General features: G+C 44.1%; 1 protein-coding gene across 3 annotated transcripts in view; it reads right to left on the reverse strand.

Annotated features, from left to right (window-relative positions):
- Positions 1-3331: 3331 nt before the first annotated feature.
- LOC124017830 (aggrecan core protein-like) overlaps positions 3332-23330 on the reverse strand; it is a 47591-nt gene continuing 27592 nt past the window's right edge. The window contains exons 15-20 of one of the 3 annotated variants that reach the window (XM_046333063.1): positions 23000-23113; positions 7620-7778; positions 7302-7384; positions 6248-6392; positions 5790-5972; positions 3332-5462 (exon numbers count right to left, since the gene is read on the reverse strand). In XM_046333063.1, the coding sequence (XP_046189019.1) occupies positions 5386-5462; positions 5790-5972; positions 6248-6392; positions 7302-7384; positions 7620-7778; positions 23000-23113 (761 nt within the window). In that variant the 3' untranslated portion in view covers positions 3332-5385. Of the gene's footprint in view, positions 5466-5789; positions 5973-6247; positions 6393-7301; positions 7385-7619; positions 7779-22999; positions 23114-23330 lie in introns of all 3 variants that reach the window. The other 2 variants (XM_046333062.1, XM_046333064.1) reach the window with 2 other exon arrangements.

Here is a 23330-nt window from a genome sequence, read left to right on the forward strand (position 1 = left end):
ATGAATTGTTATTACCCATTGATTCATGAAAAATATAACTTATACAATAGATCAGCTTAGTTGAACTATCTAACCCCATTGTTGTGTCATAAGAACACTTAATGATGGTGTTGGAGTCGTGCCTGGCCGTGCAGTCATGAGTGAACAGGGAGTACAGGAGGGGACTGAGCACGCACGCTGGAGGGGGCCCCGTGTTGAGGATCAGTGTGGCGGATGTGTTGTTACCTACCCTTACCACCTGGGGCGGCCCGTCAGGAAGTCCAGGATCCAGTTGCAGAGGGAGGTGTTTATTCCCAGGGTCCTTAGCTTAGTGATGAGCTTTGAGGGCACTATGATGTTGAACGCTGAGCTGTAGTCAATGAATAGCATTCTCACATAAGTGTGTAAGGTCTACACCTGGTGTTGCCTAAGCTGTCAAAACGCTAAGGGGCTCTCTTTCTATCTCAATATTTCCCACCGAACAGCTTCATGGAACAACCAACAGAGGGTGCAACAGGCAAGAGAGAGATTGTAAGATAGTGACAGAGAGAACGAGAAGAGAGAGAGTGTGTTGGAGAGAGTATGGGAGAGAACGTGTGGAAGACAGAGTGACTGTGAGTGGGTGAGAGAGACAAACAGAAAAAGAGAGAGATGGGAGAGAGAAAGAGCACACAGCCAGGAGTTCTGGGCGAGGGAGGTGAACCGGTGTGGCCAGACAGAGAGACAGTCAGTCTGGGGGGGAGGGAGGTGAACCGGTGTGGCCAGACAGAGAGACAGTCAGTCTGGGCGAGGGAGGTGAACCGGTGTGGCCAGACAGAGAGACAGTCAGTCTGGGGGAGGGAGGTGAACCGGTGTGGCCAGACAGAGAGACAGTCAGTCTGGGCGAGGGAGGTGAACCGGTGTGGCCAGACAGAGAGACAGTCAGTGTGGGGGAGGGAGGTGAACCGGTGTGGCCAGACAGAGAGACAGTCAGTCTGGGGGAGGGAGGTGAACCGGTGTGGCCAGACAGAGAGACAGTCAGTCTGGGGGAGGGAGGTGAACCGGTGTGGCCAGACAGAGAGACAGTCAGTCTGGGCGAGGGAGGTGAACCGGTGTGGCCAGACAGAGAGACAGTCAGTCTGGGGGAGGGAGGTGAACCGGTGTGGCCAGACAGAGAGACAGTCAGTCTGGGCGAGGGAGGTGAACCGGTGTGGCCAGACAAAGAGACAGTCAGTCTGGGGGAGGGAGGTGAACCGGTGTGGCCAGACAGAGAGACAGTCAGTCTGGGGGAGGGAGGTGAACCGGTGTGGCCAGACAGAGAGACAGTCAGTCTGGGGGAGGGAGGTGAACCGGTGTGGCCAGACAGAGAGACAGTCAGTCTGGGGGAGGGAGGGAGGGAGGGAGGGAAGGAGAGAAAGAGAGAAGGAGGGAGTAGGCAAGGCAGAGAGGGGACCACAAACAGGCCTCTATTCAGTCACACTCACAGGGCTAAACTGACGGCCACCCACCCTGTTGGCAAATAGAAATGTACCATAATTGGATTATTCCTCATGACTCTAAGTCATACCTGTTTATACTGAACCAGCTGCCTCAGAAACAGTGAGTCGACTGAGACTGATGGGAGGTGAAAGAAGGCTTTTGTTGCCTCTACCTAGAATGTTTGGGAGACACTCCCAGATTGATCTTTGTTGTGTGTCAATCCTGTTAAACACTCTGACCTAAAAGAGCATACCAATAAACTATCCATTTGAACATTAATGTTTCACTGTTGAACATGCTCCACACACAGAAAGTGAATGAAATCAAGAGAAAGTAACAAGTAAAGTATCTTTATTTGGCATGTTTTGGAACAAATGTTGAATACAGACATTGGAAGACAAACAGTTCATTTCAGGCACATTTGGGTACATTCTGTCCAGCTCCATAAGACTAGAACCTCTCCACCTCTACTCATGATGTTCTCAGTGTGTGGTTTATTGGGCCTGTTCATGCACAGGGTCAGTCGCTCTCACCAACCCACTGGACACAGACGTCAGTTCAACATCTAGTTTTGACTGTCAACTAACGTGAACTCAAAGTCAAATCAACAAACATGCTAACCTTCTCATTGGATTTAGGATAAAAGTTAGGTGAAAAAAAGACAATTATATCCGAAATCCTTTACATTGATCACTTTTTGCAAATCCAATCAGTTCTCCACATTGATTCAATGTCATCACATAGATCTTTGCTGTTAAAATGACATGGAAACAACGTTGATTCAACCAGTTAGTGCCTAGTGGGAAACAGAAGAAAACAGAAGTGTTCAGGTAACTGATCCCGTGTCCATTTCAGAACCCTTTGCTCCTGTTTTGTGCCTACAGTACACAACCCTAAACAGATGGCAGGGTCGGGGGAGTTGCAGGAGTGCTGTACACCAGTGTTTCTCAACCTCTGGTCCGTGGACCGGCACCTTTCCCAGGGATGTTACTGACAGGTCCCTCAGGCGGTTAGTTGTCAAGGGTGTCATAGTTTGCCAATCACTGGTAGTAAAAGGTTGCTAAACACTGCTCTATGTCCCTTTGTCAAGTTGCTTCAGCTGCTTTGGAGACAATCATCCCTCAGCAATGCCAGGAGGCATTTATGTCCTTTTGATTCTATACACTAGACCTGGCATTGTGTTATTATCTTCTAAAAGCTCTTAATACTTTCAGCCCTGCAGGGGTACAGTAAAACATGATGGTGTGTGTAACTTTAAATGACACTTCTGTCATCGGAAGTTCCAGGTATTGAATTGCTTTAAGCCTGTTCTTTGTGGAACCTCTCCATCATCTCTTTGATTGGTATATGGTTTATGATTACAGGTGAAGCTTTTGGCCGGCAAGACATATGACGGCGTGTTGAAGGAGGAGGCACAGCCTCCTGTAAACATAAACAATGAATGAAGCATCTTCATCAGATATAACAGCAGGTTATGCATACAATACAAAACTGAAGGACTACAAGCGATTAAAATGGCGATGGATCTGGAGTTGAAATAAATGTGTCCGCTGAGGTTTTTCTGTGAAACAAAACAGACAATGAAGAGAAACATTTGATCTGAAAGTTACTGCAGTTGTTAATAAAACTGATCCCATGGAGTTGCTATGCACTGCACAGCCTTGTGTGAGACGACGAAAGTGTCAAACTGACCAATGACATTCATCCGTTTGGTCCTGTTTAGGCCAACAACATTGTTGAAAAACCAAGGGGTCGATTCCGATTAAATTCCAATCCCCTCAGGAAATAAATACAGTGAATTTCAATGAATTAACTGACTGAAATTTAAATAGAATTGACTCCAAGCCTGTTGTTTTTTTATTCTTCCGTGTCACTACTGAACCTGAGAGAGAAGTTGAGTCCCTCTCTCTTATTTGAGAAGTTGAGTCCTCTCTCTCTCTCTTATTTGAGAAGTTGAGTCTCTCTCTCTCTTATTTGAGAAGTTGAGTCCTCTCTCTCTCTTATTTAAGAAGTTGAGTCCTCTCTCTTATTTGAGAAGTTGAGTCCTCTCTCTCTCTCTTATTTGAGAAGTTGAGTCCTCTCTCTCTCTCTCTTATTTGAGAAGTTGAGTCCTCTCTCTCTCTTATTTGAGAAGTTGAGTCCTCTCTCTCTCTCTTATTTGAGAAGTTGAGTCCTCTCTCTCTCTCTTATTTGAGAAGTTGAGTCCTCTCTCTCTCTTATTTGAGAAGTTGAGTCCTCTTTCACTCTCTTATTTTAGGGCAGCCTCAGTAGATCGCATGATGTTGCCTCTCCAGTGTGGCAGGCAGAGATTCTAACATTGCTGTGTATTATTCACATCAGGCACTCCGTCTCCCTTCTGCTCTAAACAAATTATGTAGGTTTGAAATACAGACGGACACAGTAGCCTGCTGTGTCGGCTTCGCTAGCTTTCTCTTTATGACTTAGAGATTAAATAAATAATATCTCCCTTATTATCCCCTCCCATAGCCCTTTCCTGCAGTCAAATGACCTAGTGGCCTCATGGGTGGAATGTTATTAATATTTTTCATAATTTCATAATTAATAAGCATTATTTTGAACAACTGTTTTCTATGTCAGACGGTTTTGTTATATTTCAGTTTTCTGTGATGTATATAAAGTGTAATATTGGGATTCAAACTCAACATTTAATACATTTCAACTCTATATGTGACATGGTACAGGTGTCTTATTTCTTTTAAGCCCATAACCATGTGTGTGAGGTGGATACTTTTGTTTCAAAGTAGATTTATGTGACCCTGATTTAGCCCACTGCAGTAAAAGGTGAAAGCGATCGTTCACCCCAAAATCAAAACTCGTCAGACATGTTTATTCATTGAAGCGTAAAAGATTTCTCGGTTTTACACAACACCACTTTTGATGTATGAAGACATCTGACAATTATAGATATTGTTTTCCCCTTTAGCATCTACTATTTTAAAGATAGGTGATCATTTGGTGACTCATAAATGCTTGTTTGGTGGATACATGCACAAGATCTCATCCCCTTTACCTCATCTTGCTTATCATTGCTACAACCGGACATTGCTAGGCTAACATTGCTAGGCTAACATTGCTAGGCTAACATTGCTAGGCTAACAGCGCTCAAAAGTAACTCAATAGACTTTTTCTATCAAATTCACAGTCCTTCATGGATTATTAGACATATATCCATCTCCCATAGTGAGTGTATATTATGTAGGCACCTCCAGAATACAAACATACTTCTGACTGTCTAGTATCTCCTCAATGGGTGAATTTCACCAAGCCTCTGCTTGGCTCATAGCAACGTGCCAAACCCCCACTAAATACCGTCTGGCCAGATTGGGTGTTTACCTCTGGGTGGTACAGTCTAACACACACTGTCTGGTTTGGCAAAGATCTAGAACAGGGGTGAAGTTTCCCCTAGGTACAGAGTTAGGATCAGCTTCCCCTCCACCAACCCTCATCTTAACCATTAGTGGAGGAAAAGTAAAACTGACCCAAGATCAGTGTCTAGCGGAAACTTCACCCTACACCATGTCTCCATAATCCAGTCTAGTTAGCGACATGGACAAAGTATTTTAGCAACAACTCACACCTTATCAACGGCATCACAATCCACCAAAACCAAAAATTATATTAATAATAACAATAAAACTCCAAACAATAAACAACTCTTATATATAATGAACACATGTCATTATTTTGGGACAAGAATGACAAAAACATACAATTACATAATGGCTTAATTCATACTTTTTTTTTAAATAGTCAGAGAGTGACAAACTGAAAAGACAATGTTACTGCTCAAAGTTGATTTGGTCTTATGTACAAGGTGGGTACTTCAAACATTCAAACCTCGTTAGTAAGTTAGAAAATGGCTTCTGTGTTCTGTAAATGTTCTTATAAAATAATTATCTTCAAGAGATCTTCTTTAATCTTCCCTGCTTAGTGACGTTTGCTGCTGGTTGGTTCTCCTCGCCTTCTGATCGATCTGCGCTGTATTCTGTTACTGGGGGAGGGCACTGCTGTTGGCAAGAGAAACAAACATTATCTTCATAGATTCATACATTACCTCCAATGATTCATACATTACCTTCAATGATTCATACATTACCTTCAATGATTCAAAGGTAATTTCATAGCATCAGACAACATTACAATAATGTAAAGCTTCAACTGAAAAATACAGTGACATTTTCATCAACCTACAAGGAACCTCGATTTCCACCTTTCTAACGATCATTTCAATAGCAGAGTTCTTAACGAGAATTGGAAGTGTGTCAATGTGGGACTAACCTACAGGTATGTTTATAGAGTGTTGAAAGAGTAAAAGAGTGTGCACTACTCACCGCCCAGGCATTCCACCTGTGGCTTCTCCCACTGTCCGTCTGCCATGCAGCGCACCACAGGCAGGTGGCGCTGTAGGAGGCCTGGGTTACACTGGTAGCGGATGATGGACCCCACCGTATACTGCTCCCGCCTGCTGCCAAACATCTTGGCATTCTCCACCTCTGGCGGTGCGCCACAGTATACTGAGGAACAATGATCAGTAAATCAATCAATCGACAAATCAATCAATCCATCAAATTACAACTGATGATATTTATTGGTAGCAATTTATTTTGAAGGGTACCTGCCTAACGAGTTTATAAAACATGAATGAGTTGTAACACCAACACAGGTATAAGATAACCACACATAATGATGGCGAAGGTACAGTAAAATTAGTTTTTAAGAAAACATTTACCAGTGCCCATCCAGACACTAAAACACAATTCTTGAACCCTAACCCCTGACCCATACGTACCTGGGCCAGTCTTGCAGGTGAAGGGCAGGTGGTAGTTGCAGGGAACGTCGTTCCATTGGCCGTTCTCATGCCAGATCATCACCACACAGTCTTCTCCAGAGTTAAAGTAGTTATCCGGCTGGTTCGGCCGCCAGTTCTCAAATTGCTGAGGGGAGTAGAGAGCAACATTGGTAGGAAGTTACAAAGACCATTTATGTTTCTGTTGGTTTCTTGTTTTCAATGTACAAAACCCAGAAATCAGGAGAGTAAGTAAGTAGTCTATGGCATGCAGATCAGAATATACAGGTACAGTATGAACAAAGTATGAATGTACAGGTACAGTACGAACAGTGTATGAATGGACAGGTACAGTGTGAACAGTGTATGAATGTACAGGTACAGAACAGTGTATGAATGACAGGTACAGTATGAACAGTGTATGAATGGACAGGTACAGTATGAACAGTGTATGAATGGACAGGTACAGTATGAACAGTGTATGAAACAGGTACAGTATGAACAGTGTATGTACAGGTATGAACAGTATGAACAGTGTATGTATGAATGTACAGGTGTATGAATACAGTATGAACAGTGTATGAATGGACAGGTGAACAGTATGAACAGTGTATGAATGGACAGGTACAGTATGAACAGTGTATGAATGGACAGGTACAGTACGAACAGTGTATGAATGGACAGGTACAGTACGAACAGTGTGAATGAATGTGGACAGGTACAGTATGAACAGTGTATGAAGTACAGGTACAGTACGAACAGTGTATGAATGGACAGGTACAGTATGAACAGTGTATGAATGGACAGGTACAGTATGAACAGTGTATGAATGGACAGGTACAGTATGAACAGTGTATGAATGGACAGGTACAGTATGAACAGTGTATGAATGGACAGGTACAGTATGAACAGTGTTTGAATGTGGTAGGCAACAGTCGGTGATCTGGTGGTCCCGGGAAAGGAAATGTTGGGAACCACTGGGGGAGAGCACTCTGAGTGGGGACTAAGTTCTGTGCTAACCCACTTCCTCTGTACTGCGTCTGTCTGCCTGACTCACCAGTGGTGTGCCGTCTATCCAGCGGAAGTCATTCTCCACGGTCTTGTCATTGAGCCCAATCCACTGGTAGTCCTGGCCGTTGGCTGGAGGGGGGGAAAGAATGAAGGGATATTCTCTCTCTCTCTCTCTCTCTCTCTCTCTCTCTCTCTCTCTCTCTCACACACACACACACACACACACACACACACACACACACACACACACACACACACACACACACACACACACACACACACACACACACACACACACACACACACACACACACACACACACACACACACACACACACACACACACACACAGGCCTCTACTCACAGTTGACAAAGTGCTGTTCCTCTGGGGTGATGATGCTGACCAGGTGAGAGCTGAGGTCTCGGCAGCGCTGCTCGGCCTGCAGCCAGGTCTCTCTCTCGGGGAAGTGCAGGTAACAGTTGCCCTGAAACTTAGTCCACCCCTCCTCACAATCCTGCTCATCTGTGTCGTCAACAGCAGGGAGCGATAATGAGGCAGAGGCTACCAGACCCCGGAGAAGCCCGGTTTATTACAGACACTCAAACACATTTACATTAGATAGGAGGGAATACTGATCAACACCACATATGACACCATAGAGGTTTTATGGAGGCTGTGTTTGTTCTAGAACTGCTGCCATTTTTCTATGCTCCATTATTAGTCCAACTATAATCATTGATTTCTTTCAGTCCAACCTATGGTGTGATAAATATTACTGCACATTGGTGAAAATACTGCATTTTCCAGGACCTATTAACTATCAACTTGATTCACTGCTTGAGAAGACTGGCAACACTTTGAGGGATATGACATTTTTTGGAATGGGTGAAACATCCATCAAGCATCCATTTAACCCACAATTACAGGGTTTGGTGAAGTGCAGAAAATGGTTCTTTCTATAATGCATTTGTGTTTTAAAAATTAAAGCACAAACACAAAACACCTGGAAAATTAGCACACGGTAGTCTTTAACTAAATAATAATTGGTTGTGATACTTTAAATATACAACAAATAATTTAACAAGTCAGCCTAGTGAGTATCTCCCAACAGTTAATGAGAGTTTCTGTAGTGAGTCTCTCCCAACAGTTAATGAGAGTTTCTGTAGTGAGTCTCTCCCAACAGTTAATGAGAGTTTCTGTAGTGAGTCTCTCCCAACAGTTAGAGTTTATGTAGTGAGTCTCTCCCAACAGTTAATGAGAGTTTCTGTAGTGAGTCTCTCCCAACAGTTAGAGTTTCTGTAGTGAGTCTCTCCCAACAGTTAATGAGAGTTTCTGTAGTGAGTCTCTCCCAACAGTTAATGAGAGTTTCTGTAGTGAGTCTCTCCCAACAGTTAATGAGAGTTTCTGTAGTGAGTCTCTCCCAACAGTTAATGAGAGTTTCTGTAGTGAGTCTCTCCCAACAGTTAGAGTTTATGTAGTGAGTCTCTCCCAACAGTTAATGAGAGTTTCTGTAGTGAGTCTCTCCCAACAGTTAGAGTTTCTGTAGTGAGTCTCTCCCAACAGTTAATGAGAGTTTCTGTAGTGAGTCTCTCCCAACAGTTAATGAGAGTTCCCAACAGTTAATGAGAGTTTCTGTAGTGAGTCTCTCCCAACAGTTAATGAGAGTTTCTGTAGTGAGTCTCTCCCAACAGTTAATGAGAGTTTCTGTAGTGAGTCTCTCCCAACAGTTAATGAGAGTTTCTGTAGTGAGTCTCTCCCAACAGTTAATGAGAGTTTCTGTAGTGAGTCTCTCCCAACAGTTAATGAGAGTTTCTGTAGTGAGTCTCTCCCAACAGTTAATGAGAGTTTCTGTCTCTCCCAACAGTTAATGAGAGTTTCTGAGTGAGTCTTTCTGTAGTGAGTCTCTCCCAACAGTTAATGAGAGTTGCTGTAGTGAGTCTCTCCCAACAGTTGAGTCTCTCCCAACAGTTAATGAAGGTTTCTGTAGTGAGTCTCTCCCAACAGTTAATGAGAGTGAGTCTCTCCCAACAGTTAATGAGAGTTGCGGTAGTGAGTCTCCCAACAGTTAGATGAGAGTCTCTGCGGTAGTGAGTCTCTCCCAACAGTTAATGAGAGTTGCGGTAGTGAGTCTCTCCCAACAGTTAATGAGAGTTGCTGTAGTGAGTCTCTCCCAACAGTTAATGAGAGTTGCGGTAGTGAGTCTCTCCCAACAGTTAATGAGAGTTGCGGTAGTGAGTCTCTCCCAACAGTTAATGAGAGTTGCGGTAGTGAGTCTCTCCCAACAGTTAATGAGAGTTGCGGTAGTGAGTCTCTCCCAACAGTTAATGAGAGTTGCTGTAGTGAGTCTCTCCCAACAGTTAATGAGAGTTGCTGTAGTGAGTCTCTCCCAACAGTTAATGAGAGTTGCGGTAGTGAGTCTCTCCCAACAGTTAATGAGAGTTGCGGTAGTGAGTCTCTCCCAACAGTTAATGAGAGTTTGTGAGTCTCTCCCAACAGTTAATAGTGAGTCTCTCCCAACAGTTAATGAGTTGCTGTAGTGAGTCTCTCCCAACAGTTAATGAGAGTTGCGGTAGTGAGTCTCTCCCAACAGTTAATGAGAGTTGAGTCTCTCCCAACAGTTAATGAGAGTTGCTGTAGTGAGTCTCTCCCAACAGTTAATGAGAGTTGCTGTAGTGAGTCTCTCCCAACAACAGTTAATGAGAGTTGGTAGTGAGTAGTGAGTCTCTCCCAACAGTTAATGAATGAGTGAGTCTCTCCCAACAGTTAATGAGAGTTGCTGTAGTGAGTCTCTCCCAACAGTTAATGAGAGTTGCGGTAGTGAGTCTCTCCCAACAGTTAATGAGAGTTGTAGTGAGTCTCTCCCAACAGTTAATGAGAGTTGCTGTAGTGAGTCTCTCCCAACAGTTAATGAGAGTTGCGGTAGTGAGTCTCTCCCAACAGTTAATGAGAGTTGCTGTAGTGAGTCTCTCCCAACAGTTAATGAGAGTTGCGGTAGTGAGTCTCTCCCAACAGTTAATGAGTTGCGGTAGTGAGTCTCTCCCAACAGTTAATGAGTTGCTGTAGTGAGTCTCTCCCAACAGTTAATGAGAGTTGCTGTAGTGAGTCTCTCCCAACAGTTAATGAGAGTTGCGGTAGTGAGTCTCTCCCAACAGTTAATGAGAGTTGCGGTAGTGAGTCTCTCCCAACAGTTAATGAGAGTTGCTGTAGTGAGTCTCTCCCAACAGTTAATGAGAGTTGCTGTAGTGAGTCTCTCCCAACAGTTAATAAGTTGTAGTGAGTCTCTCCCAACAGTTAATGAGAGTTGTAGTGAGTCTCTCCCAACAGTTAATGAGAGTTGCTGTAGTGAGTCTCTCCCAACAGTTAATGAGAGTTGCTGTAGTGAGTCTCTCCCAACAGTTAATGATGAGAGTTGCGGTAGTGAGTCTCTCCCAACAGTTAATGAGAGTTGCGGTAGTGAGTCTCTCCCAACAGTTAATGAGAGTTGCTGTAGTGAGTCTCTCCCAACAGTTAATGAGAGTTGCTGTAGTGAGTCTCTCAGTTAATGAGAGTTGCTGTAGTGAGTCTCTCCCAACAGTTAATGAGAGTTGCGGTAGTGAGTCTCTCCCAACAGTTAATGAGAGTTGCAGTTAATAGTGAGTCTCTCCCAACAGTTAATGAGAGTTGCTGTAGTGAGTCTCTCCCAACAGTTAATGAGAGTTGCTGTAGTGAGTCTCTCCCAACAGTTAATGAGAGTTGCTGTAGTGAGTCTCTCCCAACAGTTAATGAGAGTTGCTGTAGTGAGTCTCTCCCAACAGTTAATGAGAGTTGCTGTAGTGAGTCTCTCCCAACAGTTAATGAGAGTTGCTGTAGTGAGTCTCTCCCAACAGTTAATGAGAGTTGTTAGTGAGTCTCTCCCAACAGTTAATGAGAGTTGCTGTAGTGAGTCTCTCCCAACAGTTAATGAGAGTTGCTGTAGTGAGTCTCTCCCAACAGTTAATGAGTCTCTCCCAACAGTTTGCTGTAGTGAGTCTCTCCCAACAGTTAATGAGAGTTGCTGTAGTGAGTCTCTCCCAACAGTTAATGAGAGTTGCTGTAGTGAGTCTCTCCCAACAGTTAATGAGAGTTGCTGTAGTGAGTCTCTCCCAACAGTTAATGAGAGTTGCTGTAGTGAGTCTCTCCCAACAGTTAATGAGAGTTGCTGTAGTGAGTCTCTCCCAACAGTTAATGAGAGTTGAGTGAGTCTCTCCCAACAGTTAATGAGAGTTGCTGTAGTGAGTCTCTCCCAACAGTTAATGAGAGTTGCTGTAGTGAGTCTCTCCCAACAGTTAATGAGAGTTGCTGTAGTGAGTCTCTCCCAACAGTTAATGAGAGTTGCTGTAGTGAGTCTCTCCCAACAGTTAATGAGAGTTGCTGTAGTGAGTCTCTCCCAACAGTTAATGAGAGTTGCTGTAGTGAGAGTTGCTGTAGTGAGTCTCTCCCAACAGTTAATGAGAGTTGCTGTAGTGAGTCTCTCCCAACAGTTAATGAGAGTTGCTGTAGTGAGTCTCTCCCAACAGTTAATGAGAGTTGCTGTAGTGAGTCTCTCCCAACAGTTAATGAGAGTTGCTGTAGTGAGTCTCTCCCAACAGTTAATGAGAGTTGCTGTAGTGAGTCTCTCCCAACAGTTAATGAGAGTTGCTGTAGTGAGTCTCTCCCAACAGTTAATGAGAGTTGCTGTAGTGAGTCTCTCCCAACAGTTAATGAGAGTTAGTGAGTCTCTCCCAACAGTTAATGAGAGTTGCTGTAGTGAGTCTCTCCCAACAGTTAATGAGAGTTGCTGTAGTGAGTCTCTCCCAACAGTTAATGAGAGTTGCTGTAGTGAGTCTCTCCCAACAGTTAATGAGAGTTGCTGTAGTGAGTCTCTCCCAACAGTTAATGAGAGTTGCTGTAGTGAGTCTCTCCCAACAGTTAATGAGATGAGTGAGTCTCTCCCAACAGTTAATGAGAGTTGCTGTAGTGAGTCTCTCCCAACAGTTAATGAGAGTTGCTGTAGTGAGTCTCTCCCAACAGTTAATGAGAGTTGCTGTAGTGAGTCTCTCCCAACAGTTAATGAGAGTTGCTGTAGTGAGTCTCTCCCAACAGTTAATGAGAGTTGCTGTAGTGAGTCTCTCCCAACAGTTAATGAGAGTTGCTGTAGTGAGTCTCTCCCAACAGTTAATGAGAGTTGCTGTAGTGAGTCTCTCCCAACAGTTAATGAGAGTTGCTGTAGTGAGTCTCTCCCAACAGTTAATGAGAGTTGCTGTAGTGAGTCTCTCCCAACAGTTAATGAGAGTTGCTGTAGTGAGTCTCTCCCAACAGTTAATGAGAGTTGCAGTCTCTCCCAACAGTTAATGAGAGTTGCTGTAGTGAGTCTCTCCCAACAGTTAATGAGAGTTGCTGTAGTGAGTCTCTCCCAACAGTTAATGAGAGTTGCTGTAGTGAGTCTCTCCCAACAGTTAATGAGAGTTGCTGTAGTGAGTCTCTCCCAACAGTTTAATGAGTCTCTCCCAACAGTAGTGAGTCTCTCCCAACAGTTAATGAGAGTTGCTGTAGTGAGTCTCTCCCAACAGTTAATGAGAGTTGCTGTAGTGAGTCTCTCCCAACAGTTAATGAGTTGCTGTAGTGAGTCTCTCCCAACAGTTAATGAGAGTTAAGTGAGTCTCTCCCAACAGTTAATGAGAGTTGCTGTAGTGAGTCTCTCCCAACAGTTAATGAGAGTTCTGTAGTGAGTCTCTCCCAACAGTTAATGAGAGTTGCTGTAGTGAGTCTCTCCCAACAGTTAATGAGAGTTGCTGTAGTGAGTCTCTCCCAACAGTTAATGAGAGTTGCTGTAGTGAGTCTCTCCCAACAGTTAATGAGAGTTGCTGTAGTGAGTCTCTCCCAACAGTTAATGAGAGTTGCTGTAGTGAGTCTCTCCCAACAGTTAATGAGAGTTTGTAGTGAGTCTCTCCCAACAGTTAATGAGAGTTGCTGTAGTGAGTCTCTCCCAACAGTTAATGAGAGTTGCTGTAGTGAGTCTCTCCCAACAGTTAATGAGAGTTGCTGTAGTGAGTCTCTCCCAACAGTTAATGAGAGTTGCTGTAGTGAGTCTCTCCCAACAGTTAATGAGAGTTGCTGTAGTGAGTCTCTCCCAACAGTTAATGAGAGTTGCTGTAGTGAGTCTCTCCCAACAGTTAATGAGAGTTGCTGTAGTGAGTCTCTCCCAACAGTTAATGAGAGTTGCTGTAGTGAGTCTCTCCCAACAGTTAATGAGAGTTGCTGTAGTGAGTCTCTCCCAACAGTTAATGAGAGTTGCTGTAGTGAGTCTCTCCCAACAGTTAATGAGAGTTGCTGTAGTGAGTCTCTCCCAACAGTTAATGAGAGTTGCTGTAGTGAGTCTCTCCCAACAGTTAATGAGAGTTGCTGTAGTGAGTCTCTCCCAACAGTTAATGAGAGTTGCTGTAGTGAGTCTCTCCCAACAGTTAATGAGAGTTGCTGTAGTGAGTCTCTCCCAACAGTTAATGAGAGTTGCTGTAGTGAGTCTCTCCAGTTAATGAGAGTTGCTGTAGTGAGTCTCTCCCAACAGTTAATGAGAGTTGCTGTAGTGAGTCTCTCCCAACAGTTAATGAGAGTTGCTGTAGTGAGTCTCTCCCAACAGTTAATGAGAGTTGCTGTAGTGAGTCTCTCCCAACAGTTAATGAGAGTCTCTCCCAACAGTTAATGAGAGTTGTGTAGTGAGTCTCTCCCAACAGTTAATGAGAGTTGCTGAGTGAGTCTCTCCCAACAGTTAATGAGAGTTGCTGTAGTGAGTCTCTCCCAACAGTTAATGAGAGTTGCTTAATGAGAGTGAGTCTCTCCCAACAGTTAATGAGAGTTGCTGTAGTGAGTCTCTCCCAACAGTTAATGAGAGTTGCTGTAGTGAGTCTCTCCCAACAGTTAATGAGAGTTGCTGTAGTGAGTCTCTCCCAACAGTTAATGAGAGTTGCTGTAGTGAGTCTCTCCCAACAGTTAATGAGAGTTGCTGTAGTGAGTCTCTCCCAACAGTTAATGAGAGTTGCTGTAGTGAGTCTCTCCCAACAGTTAATGAGAGTTGCTGAGTCTCTCCCAACAGTTAATGAGTCTCTCCCAACAGTTAATGAGAGTTGCTGTAGTGAGTCTCTCCCAACAGTTAATGAGAGTTAGTGAGTCTCTCCCAACAGTTAATGAGAGTTGCTGTAGTGAGTCTCTCCCAACCTGTAGTGAGTCTCTCCCAACAGTTAATGAGAGTTGCTGTAGTGAGTCTCTCCCAACAGTTAATGAGAGTTGCTGTAGTGAGTCTCTCCCAACAGTTAATGAGAGTTGCTGTAGTGAGTCTCTCCCAACAGTTAATGAGAGTTGCTGTAGTGAGTCTCTCCCAACAGTTAATGAGAGTTGCTGTAGTGAGTCTCTCCCAACAGTTAATGAGACTGTAGTGAGTCTCTCCCAACAGTTAATGAGAGTTGCTGTCCCAACAGTGAGTCTCTCCCAACAGTTAATGAGAGTTGCTGTAGTGAGTCTCTCCCAACAGTTAATGAGAGTTTAAGTGAGTCTCTCCCAACAGTTAATGAGAGTTGCTGTAGTGAGTCTCTCCCAACAGTTAATGAGAGTTGTGTCCCAACAGTGAGTCTCTCCCAACAGTTAATGAGAGTTGCTGTAGTGAGTCTCTCCCAACAGTTAATGAGAGTTGCTGTAGTGAGTCTCTCCCAACAGTTAATGAGAGTTGCTGTAGTGAGTCTCTCCCAACAGTTAATGAGATGTAGTGAGTCTCCCAACAGTTAATGAGAGTTGCTGTAGTGAGTCTCTCCCAACAGTTAATGAGATGAGTGAGTCTCTCCCAACAGTTAATGAGAGTTGCTGTAGTGAGTCTCTCCCAACAGTTAATGAGAGTTGCTGTAGTGAGTCTCTCCCAACAGTTAATGAGAGTTGCTGTAGTGAGTCTCTCCCAACAGTTAATGAGAGTTGCTGTAGTGAGTCTCTCCCAACAGTTAATGAGAGTTGCTGTAGTGAGTCTCTCCCAACAGTTAATGAGAGTTGCTGTAGTGAGTCTCTCCCAACAGTTAATGAGAGTTGCTGTAGTGAGTCTCTCCCAACAGTTAATGAGAGTTGCTGTAGTGAGTCTCTCCCAACAGTTAATGAAGGTTTCTGTAGTGAGTCTCTCCCAACAGTTAATGAGAGTTGCTGTAGTGAGTCTCTCCCAACAGTTAATGAGAGTTGCGGTAGTGAGTCTCTCCCAACAGTTAATGAGAGTTGCTGTAGTGAGTCTCTCCCAACAGTTAATGAGAGTTGCTGTAGTGAGTCTCTCCCAACAGTTAATGAGAGTTGCTGTAGTGAGTCTCTCCCAACAGTTAATGAGAGTTGCTGTAGTGAGTCTCTCCCAACAGTTAATGAGAGTTGTAGTGAGTCTCTTGCAGTTAATGAGAGTTGCTGTAGTGAGTCTCTAGTAGTGAGTCTCTCCCAACAGTTAATGAGAGTTGCTGTAGTGAGTCTCTCCCAACAGTTAATGAGAGTTGCTGTAGTGAGTCTCTCCCAACAGTTAATGAGAGTTGCTGTAGTGAGTCTCTCCCAACAGTTAATGAGAGTTGCTGTAGTGAGTCTCTCCCAACAGTTAATGAGAGTTGCTGTAGTGAGTCTCTCCCAACAGTTAATGAGAGTTGCTGTAGTGAGTCTCTCCCAACAGTTAATGAGAGTTGCAGTTAATGTTAGTGAGTCTCTCCCAACAGTTAATGAGAGTTGCTGTAGTGAGTCTCTCCCAACAGTTAATGAGAGTTGCTGTAGTGAGTCTCTCCCAACAGTTAATGAGAGTTGAGTCTCTCCCAACAGTTAATGAGAGTTGCTGTAGTGAGTCTCTCCCAACAGTTAATGAGAGTTGCTGTAGTGAGTCTCTCCCAACAGTTAATGAGAGTTGCTGTAGTGAGTCTCTCCCAACAGTTAATGAGAGTTGCTGTAGTGAGTCTCTCCCAACAGTTAATGAGAGTTGCTGTAGTGAGTCTCTCCCAACAGTTTGCTGTAGTGAGTCTCTCCCAACAGTTAATGAGAGTTGCTGTAGTGAGTCTCTCCCAACAGTTAATGAGAGTTGCTGTAGTGAGTCTCTCCCAACAGTTAATGAGAGTTGCTGTAGTGAGTCTCTCCCAACAGTTAATGAGAGTTGCTGTAGTGAGTCTCTCCCAACAGTTAATGAGAGTTGCTGTAGTGAGTCTCTCCCAACAGTTAATGAGAGTTGCTGTAGTGAGTCTCTCCCAACAGTTAATGAGAGTTGCTGTAGTGAGTCTCTCCCAACAGGTAATGAGAGTTGCTGTAGTGAGTCTCTCCCAACAGTTAATGAGAGTTGCTGTAGTGAGTCTCTCCCAACAGTTAATGAGAGTTGCTGTAGTGAGTGAGTCTCTCTGTAGTGAGTCTCTCCCAACAGTTAATGAGAGTTGCTGTAGTGAGTTAATGAGAGTTCTGTAGTGAGTCCTCCCAACAGTTAATGAGAGTTGCTGTAGTGAGTCTCTCCCAACAGTTAATGAGAGTTGCTGTAGTGAGTCTCTCCCAACAGTTAATGAGAGTTGCTGTAGTGAGTCTCTCCCAACAGTTGAGAGTTGCTGTAGTGAGTCTCTCCCAACAGAGTTGCTGTAGTGAGTCTCTCCCAACAGTTAATGAGAGTTGCTGTAGTGAGTCTCTCCCAACAGTTAATGAGAGTTGCTGAGTGAGTCTCTCCCAACAGTTAATGAGAGTTGCTGTAGTGAGTCTCTCCCAACAGTTAATGAGAGTTGCTGTAGTGAGTCTCTCCCAACAGTTAATGAGAGTTGCTGTAGTGAGTCTCTCCCAACAGTTAATGAGAGTTGCTGTAGTGAGTCTCTCCCAACAGTTAATGAGAGTTGCTGTAGTGAGTCTCTCCCAACAGTTAATGAGAGTTGCTGTAGTGAGTCTCTCCCAACCTGTAGTGAGTCTCTCCCAACAGTTAATGAGAGTTGCTGTAGTGAGTCTCTCCCAACAGTTAATGAGAGTTGCTGTAGTGAGTCTCTCCCAACAGTTAATGAGAGTTGCTGTAGTGAGTCTCTCCCAACAACAGTTAGTGAGTCTCTCCCAACAGTTAATGAGTTGCTGTAGTGAGTCTCTCCCAACAGTTAATGAGAGTTGCTGTAGTGAGTCTCTCCCAACAGTTAATGAGAGTTGCTGTAGTGAGTCTCTCCCAACAGTTAATGAGAGTTGCTGTAGTGAGTCTCTCCCAACAGTTAATGAGAGTTGCTGTAGTGAGTCTCTCCCAACAGTTAATGAGAGTTGCTGTAGTGAGTCTCTCCCAACAGTTAATGAGAGTTGCTCCCAACAGTTAGTGAGTCTGTAGTGAGTCTCCCAACAGTTAATGAGAGTTGCTGTAGTGCTGTAGTGAGTCTCTCCCAACAGTTAATGAGAGTTGCTGTAGTGAGTCTCTCCCAACAGTTAATGAGAGTTGCTGAGTGAGTCTCTCCCAACAGTTAATGAGAGTTGCTGTAGTGAGTCTCTCCCAACAGTTAATGAGAGTTGCTGTAGTGAGTCTCTCCCAACAAGTTGCTGTAGTGAGTCTCCCAACAGTTAATGAGAGTTGCTGTAGTGAGTCTCTCCCAACAGTTAATGAGAGTTGCTGTAGTGAGTCTCTCCCAACAGTTAATGAGAGTTGCTGTAGTGAGTCTCTCCCAACAGTTAATGAGAGTTGCTGTAGTGAGTCTCTCCCAACAGTTAATGAACTGTAGTGAGTCTCTCCCAACAGTTAATGAGAGTTGCTGTAGTGAGTCTCTCCCAACAGTTAATGAGAGTTGCTGTAGTGAGTCTCTCCCAACAGTTAATGAGAGTTGCTGTAGTGAGTCTCTCCCAACAGTTAATGAGAGTTGCTGTAGTGAGTCTCTCCCAACAGTTAATGAGAGTTGCTGTAGTGAGTCTCTCCCAACAGTTAATGAGAGTTGCTGTAGTGAGTTGCTGTAGTGAGTCTCTCCCAACAGTTAATGAGAGTTGCTGTAGTGAGTCTCTCCCAACAGTTAATGAGAGTTGCTGTAGTGAGTCTCTCCCAACAGTTAATGAGAGTTGCTGTAGTGAGTCTCTCCCAACAGTTAATGAGAGTTGCTGTAGTGAGTCTCTCCCAACAGTTAATGAGAGTTGCTCCCAACAGTTAATGAGAGTGAGTCTCTCCCAACAGTTAATGAGAGTTGCTGTAGTGAGTCTCTCCCAACAGTTAATGAGAGTTGCTGTAGTGAGTCTCTCCCAACAGTTAATGAGAGTTGCTGTAGTGAGTCTCTCCCAACAGTTAATGAGAGTTGCTGAGTCTCTCCCAACAGTTAATGAGTTCTGTAGTGAGTCTCCCAACAGTTAATGAGATGTAGTGAGTCTCTCCCAACAGTTAATGAGAGTTGCTGTAGTGAGTCTCTCCCAACAGTTAATGAGAGTTGCTGTAGTGAGTCTCTCCCAACAGTTAATGAGAGTTGCTGTAGTGAGTCTCTCCCAACAGTTAATGAGAGTTGCTGTAGTGAGTCTCTCCCAACAGTTAATGAGAGTTGCTGTAGTGAGTCTCTCCCAACAGTTAATGAGAGTTGCTGTAGTGAGTCTCTCCCAACAGTTAATGAGAGTTGCTGTGAGTCTCTCCCAACAGTTAATGAGAGTTGCTGTAGTGAGTCTCTCCCAACAGTTAATGAGAGTTGCTGTAGTGAGTCTCTCCCAACAGTTAATGAGAGTTGCTGTAGTGAGTCTCTCCCAACAGTTAATGAGAGTTGCTGTAGTGAGTCTCTCCCAACAGTTAATGAGAGTTGCGGTAGTGAGTCTCTCCCAACAGTTAATGAGAGTTGCTGTAGTGAGTCTCTCCCAACAGTTAATGAGAGTTGCTGTAGTGAGTCTCCCAACAGTTAATGAGAGTTGCGGTAGTGAGTCTCTCCCAACAGTTAATGAGAGTTGCTGTAGTGAGTCTCTCCCAACAGTTAATGAGAGTTGCTGTAGTGAGTCTCTCCCAACAGTTAATGAGAGTTGCTGTAGTGAGTCTCTCCCAACAGTTAATGAGAGTTGCTAGTGAGTCTCTCCCAACAGTTAATGAGTCTGTAGTGAGTCTCCCAACAGTTAATGAGAGTTGCTGTAGTGAGTCTCTCCCAACAGTTAATGAGAGTTGCTGTAGTGAGTCTCTCCCAACAGTTAATGAGAGTTGCTGTAGTGAGTCTCTCCCAACAGTTAGAGTTGCTGTAGTGAGTCTCTCCCAACAGTTAATGAGAGTTGCTGTAGTGAGTCTCTCCCAACAGTTAATGAGAGTTGCTGTAGTGAGTCTCTCCCAACAGTTAATGAGAGTTGCTGTAGTGAGTCTCTCCCAACAGTTAATGAGAGTTGCTGTAGTGAGTCTCTCCCAACAGTTAATGAGAGTTGCTGTAGTGAGTCTCTCCCAACAGTTAATGAGAGTTGCTGAGTGAGTCTCTCCCAACAGTTAATGAGAGTTGCGGTAGTGAGTCTCTCCCAACAGTTAATGAGAGTTGCTGTAGTGAGTCTCTCAGTTAATGAGAGTTGCTGTAGTGAGTCTCTCCCAACAGTTAATGAGAGTTGCTGTAGTGAGTCTCTCCCAACAGTTAATCCCAACAGTTAATGAGTTGCTGTAGTGAGTCTCTCCCAACAGTTAATGAGAGTTGCTGTAGTGAGTCTCTCCCAACAGTTAATGAGAGTTGCTGTAGTGAGTCTCTCCCAACAGTTAATGAGAGTTGAGTCTCTCCCAACAGTTAATGAGAGTTGCTGTAGTGAGTCTCTCCCAACAGTTAATGAGAGTTGCTGTAGTGAGTCTCTCCCAACAGTTAATGAGAGTTGCTGTAGTGAGTCTCTCCCAACAGTTAATGAGAGTTGCTGTAGTGAGTCTCTCCCAACAGTTAATGAGAGTTGCTGTAGTGAGTCTCTCCCAACAGTTAATGAGAGTTGGGTAGTGAGTCTCTCCCAACAGTTAATGAGAGTTGCTGTAGTGAGTCTCTCCCAACAGTTAATCCCAACAGAGAGTTGCTGTAGTGAGTCTCTCCCAACAGTTAATGAGAGTTGCTGTAGTGAGTCTCTCCCAACAGTTAATGAGAGTTGCTGTAGTGAGTCTCTCCCAACAGTTAATGAGAGTTGCTGTAGTGAGTCTCTCCCAACAGTTAATGAGAGTTGCGGTAGTGAGTCTCTCCCAACAGTTAATGAGAGTTGCGGTAGTGAGTCTCTCCCAACAGTTAATGAGAGTGAGTCTCTCCCAACAGTTAATGAGAGTAGTGAGTCTCTCCCAACAGTTAATGAGAGTTGCTGTAGTGAGTCTCTCCCAACAGTTAATGAGAGTTGCGGTAGTGAGTCTCTCCCAACAGTTAATGAGAGTTGCGGTAGTGAGTCTCTCCCAACAGTTAATGAGAGTTGCGGTAGGGAAATGTACTCTGTATACTTGTTTACAGAACATGGTGAATACCTTCTTCCCCTTCACTGTAACCTTCAAGGATTCATTCATTCCTTCACCACACCTACATGACTAAACAATTTCACAAAATGGCTACTTCAGCTACTTCCGTACACCTGCTTGCTAGGAGCAGCAATAGAACTACACACTAAGAAAAGAAGGTTCCTCAAGGGTTCTTTGGGAAGGGTGATGGTTCTATGTGGAACCATAATGACTCAAAGAACCATTTGAGCCCTTCAATGGTTCTTTGCAGTTTTACGAAAATTAAAATGTATTCATTAGAATCTTTTGGGGCGTGGCTTGCGCATAGCTTTTTGTACAAACGTGAGTGAGTGTCATTCCAGTTGATCTAATCTGTTGTGTTATGCTATTACATGTTAAATATGACTATGGCCAGTGACAGTGTCTTGTAAAAGACAATGACCTTGTGTCAATTGAGAACATTTGACTACTTACTAAATCAGTGGTTGTCAATTCTCTCCTTTGTGACTCCCAGAGCTAGCACACCTACCTCAATGTGTCAGCTAAAACAATAATAACGCAGAAGGAATTTCAACAATATAATAAAACAACATGTATGGTTCTTCAAAAGGATCTACAAAGAACCTTTTAGACTAACAAAGGTTCTTTATAGAACTATTCTCCATCAAGGTCCTATAAAGAACCATAAAAATGGGGTTCTATGTGGCCCCAAAAAGGCGGTTTAACCATAGCGGAACCCTTTATTGGTGCTATATAGATCCTTTATAGAACCTTGGGGAAATGATTTTTATAGCACCATAAAGGTTCCATTTAGAACCTTATGAGCATGTTTTTTTATAGAACCTTCAAAAAAAGGTTCTTATTAGCACCAAAAAGGGATCCACTATGGTTGCAAGCCAAATAACCCTTATTTGGCATTATACAGAACCTCTTGTTTTGTGTGTAGACCTGGCTGAGAAAATCCACCCACCATATATAAGCACAGTCCTGAGTAAAGGACAGGGAGAAGTATGATGACATTGCCCCTAGACTACGGATGCCCCTATACCACTTTACACCCGCGGATCAGTCTTAACTTACTGTTGACACTTAGAATACACAAGGTGCGCTTCCCGGGTGGCGCAGTGGTCTTAAGGCACTGCATTGCAGTGCTAGCTGTGCCACCAGAGATTCTGGGTTCGACCCCAGGCTCTGTCGTGGGGCATTGCACAATTGGCCCAGTGTCATCGAGGCTAGGGAGGGCTTGGCTGGCAGGCGCACTAGCGACTCCTGTGGTGGGCTGGGCGCAGTGCACGCTGACCGGGTCGCCAGGTGTATGGTGTTTCCTCCGACACATTGGTGCGGCTGGCTTCCGGGTTGGATGTGCATTGTGTCAAGAAGCAGTGCGGCTTGGTTGGGTTGTGTTTCGGAGGACGCATGGCTCTCGACCTTCGCCTCTCCCGAGTCCGTACGTTAGTTGCAGCGATGAGACAAGACTGTAACTACCAATTGGAAACCACGAAATTAGGGAGAAATAAAGGGGTAAAAAAAATGTAAAATAAAAGAATACACAAGGTGCCATTTCTGCATGTGGCTGCAACAGTTTATCTTGTTATGTCATTCACTGACAGTTACTCAATTAGCCTGTGTGAGACAAACCATTTTATTGGTCAATTAATCCAGCCAGCTATCTAAACTTGTAGTAATCATAGTTGAATTACAGACCGAGGCTCCCCCATTGATTTTGTTAGTCACTCTCACTGAAATATCATATTAAAAACTGCAAACATTTCTCTCTACCCTATGGAAAATGTGTACAATTGCAGGAAAGTTGCTGTAAAACTGCTAATTAGTTTCTCCGTCCCATGGCAAAAGGCGCAGAATTTCAGCAAACTTGCTTTAAAACTCAAACATTTTCTATACACCCCATAGCAAAATGTGTAGAATTGCAGGAAATGAATTGTAGATTTTTTTTAATGATCTCCTCTGTCAAGAAGGGGGCCGCTTAAATGTTTGCTCACAAGGATCTAATGTCAGTTTTGCGTTTTTACCCCTAATGGTAAGGTTTTGGCAACAGGAAAGCTGATCCTAGATCTGTGCCTACAATCAACTTATTCTGGAGCAGACAGAATAATTCACTGCCACACCTGGGTCACGTTCAGCATGCACAAAACAGGAGAAAACGTTTTTGAAATATAGGAAGTATACCCAAACTTGGCTGATGATAACCCTAATTGGGGTTTTCCATTTAAAAACGTTTTCGGCCATTTGTCCTCCTGAACGCAGCCCTGCTATGATGCAAGCTGCCAGCGATAACAGTTTCCTTTGCATCCTTATGACTCCTGTTGTTTTTGAGAGGTTGTTGTTGGTTAGTAAACATTAGCTGAAGCCGACCTCGTACCAATCTCGCAGCGGTCCCCTCCGTAGCTGGGCAGGCATAAGCATTTGTAAGAGTCTGCATTTTCCACACAGGTGGCTCCATTGGAACAAGGGTTGGAATGGCACACATCAACCTCTGCAAAAAAGGGGGGGGGGGGGCGGGGTGAGACTGATGCCTCAGGGGGTGAAGGGGCAGTTGCCTTGGCAGGGGGGAGCTGGGTAACAACATCTTGGAAGTCATGGAATCGGAACAGTCTGAGATGCTGCAACATGGTGATTCAGACTCCAGCCTTACTGTGTCAGATCATCATTGAAAGGAAGATGAATAATCATCTCAATGATGTTCACTCCTG

The sequence above is a fragment of the Oncorhynchus gorbuscha genome, unplaced genomic scaffold, assembly GCF_021184085.1.
Source record: "Oncorhynchus gorbuscha isolate QuinsamMale2020 ecotype Even-year unplaced genomic scaffold, OgorEven_v1.0 Un_scaffold_333, whole genome shotgun sequence".
Taxonomy (NCBI): Eukaryota; Metazoa; Chordata; class Actinopteri; order Salmoniformes; family Salmonidae; genus Oncorhynchus; species Oncorhynchus gorbuscha.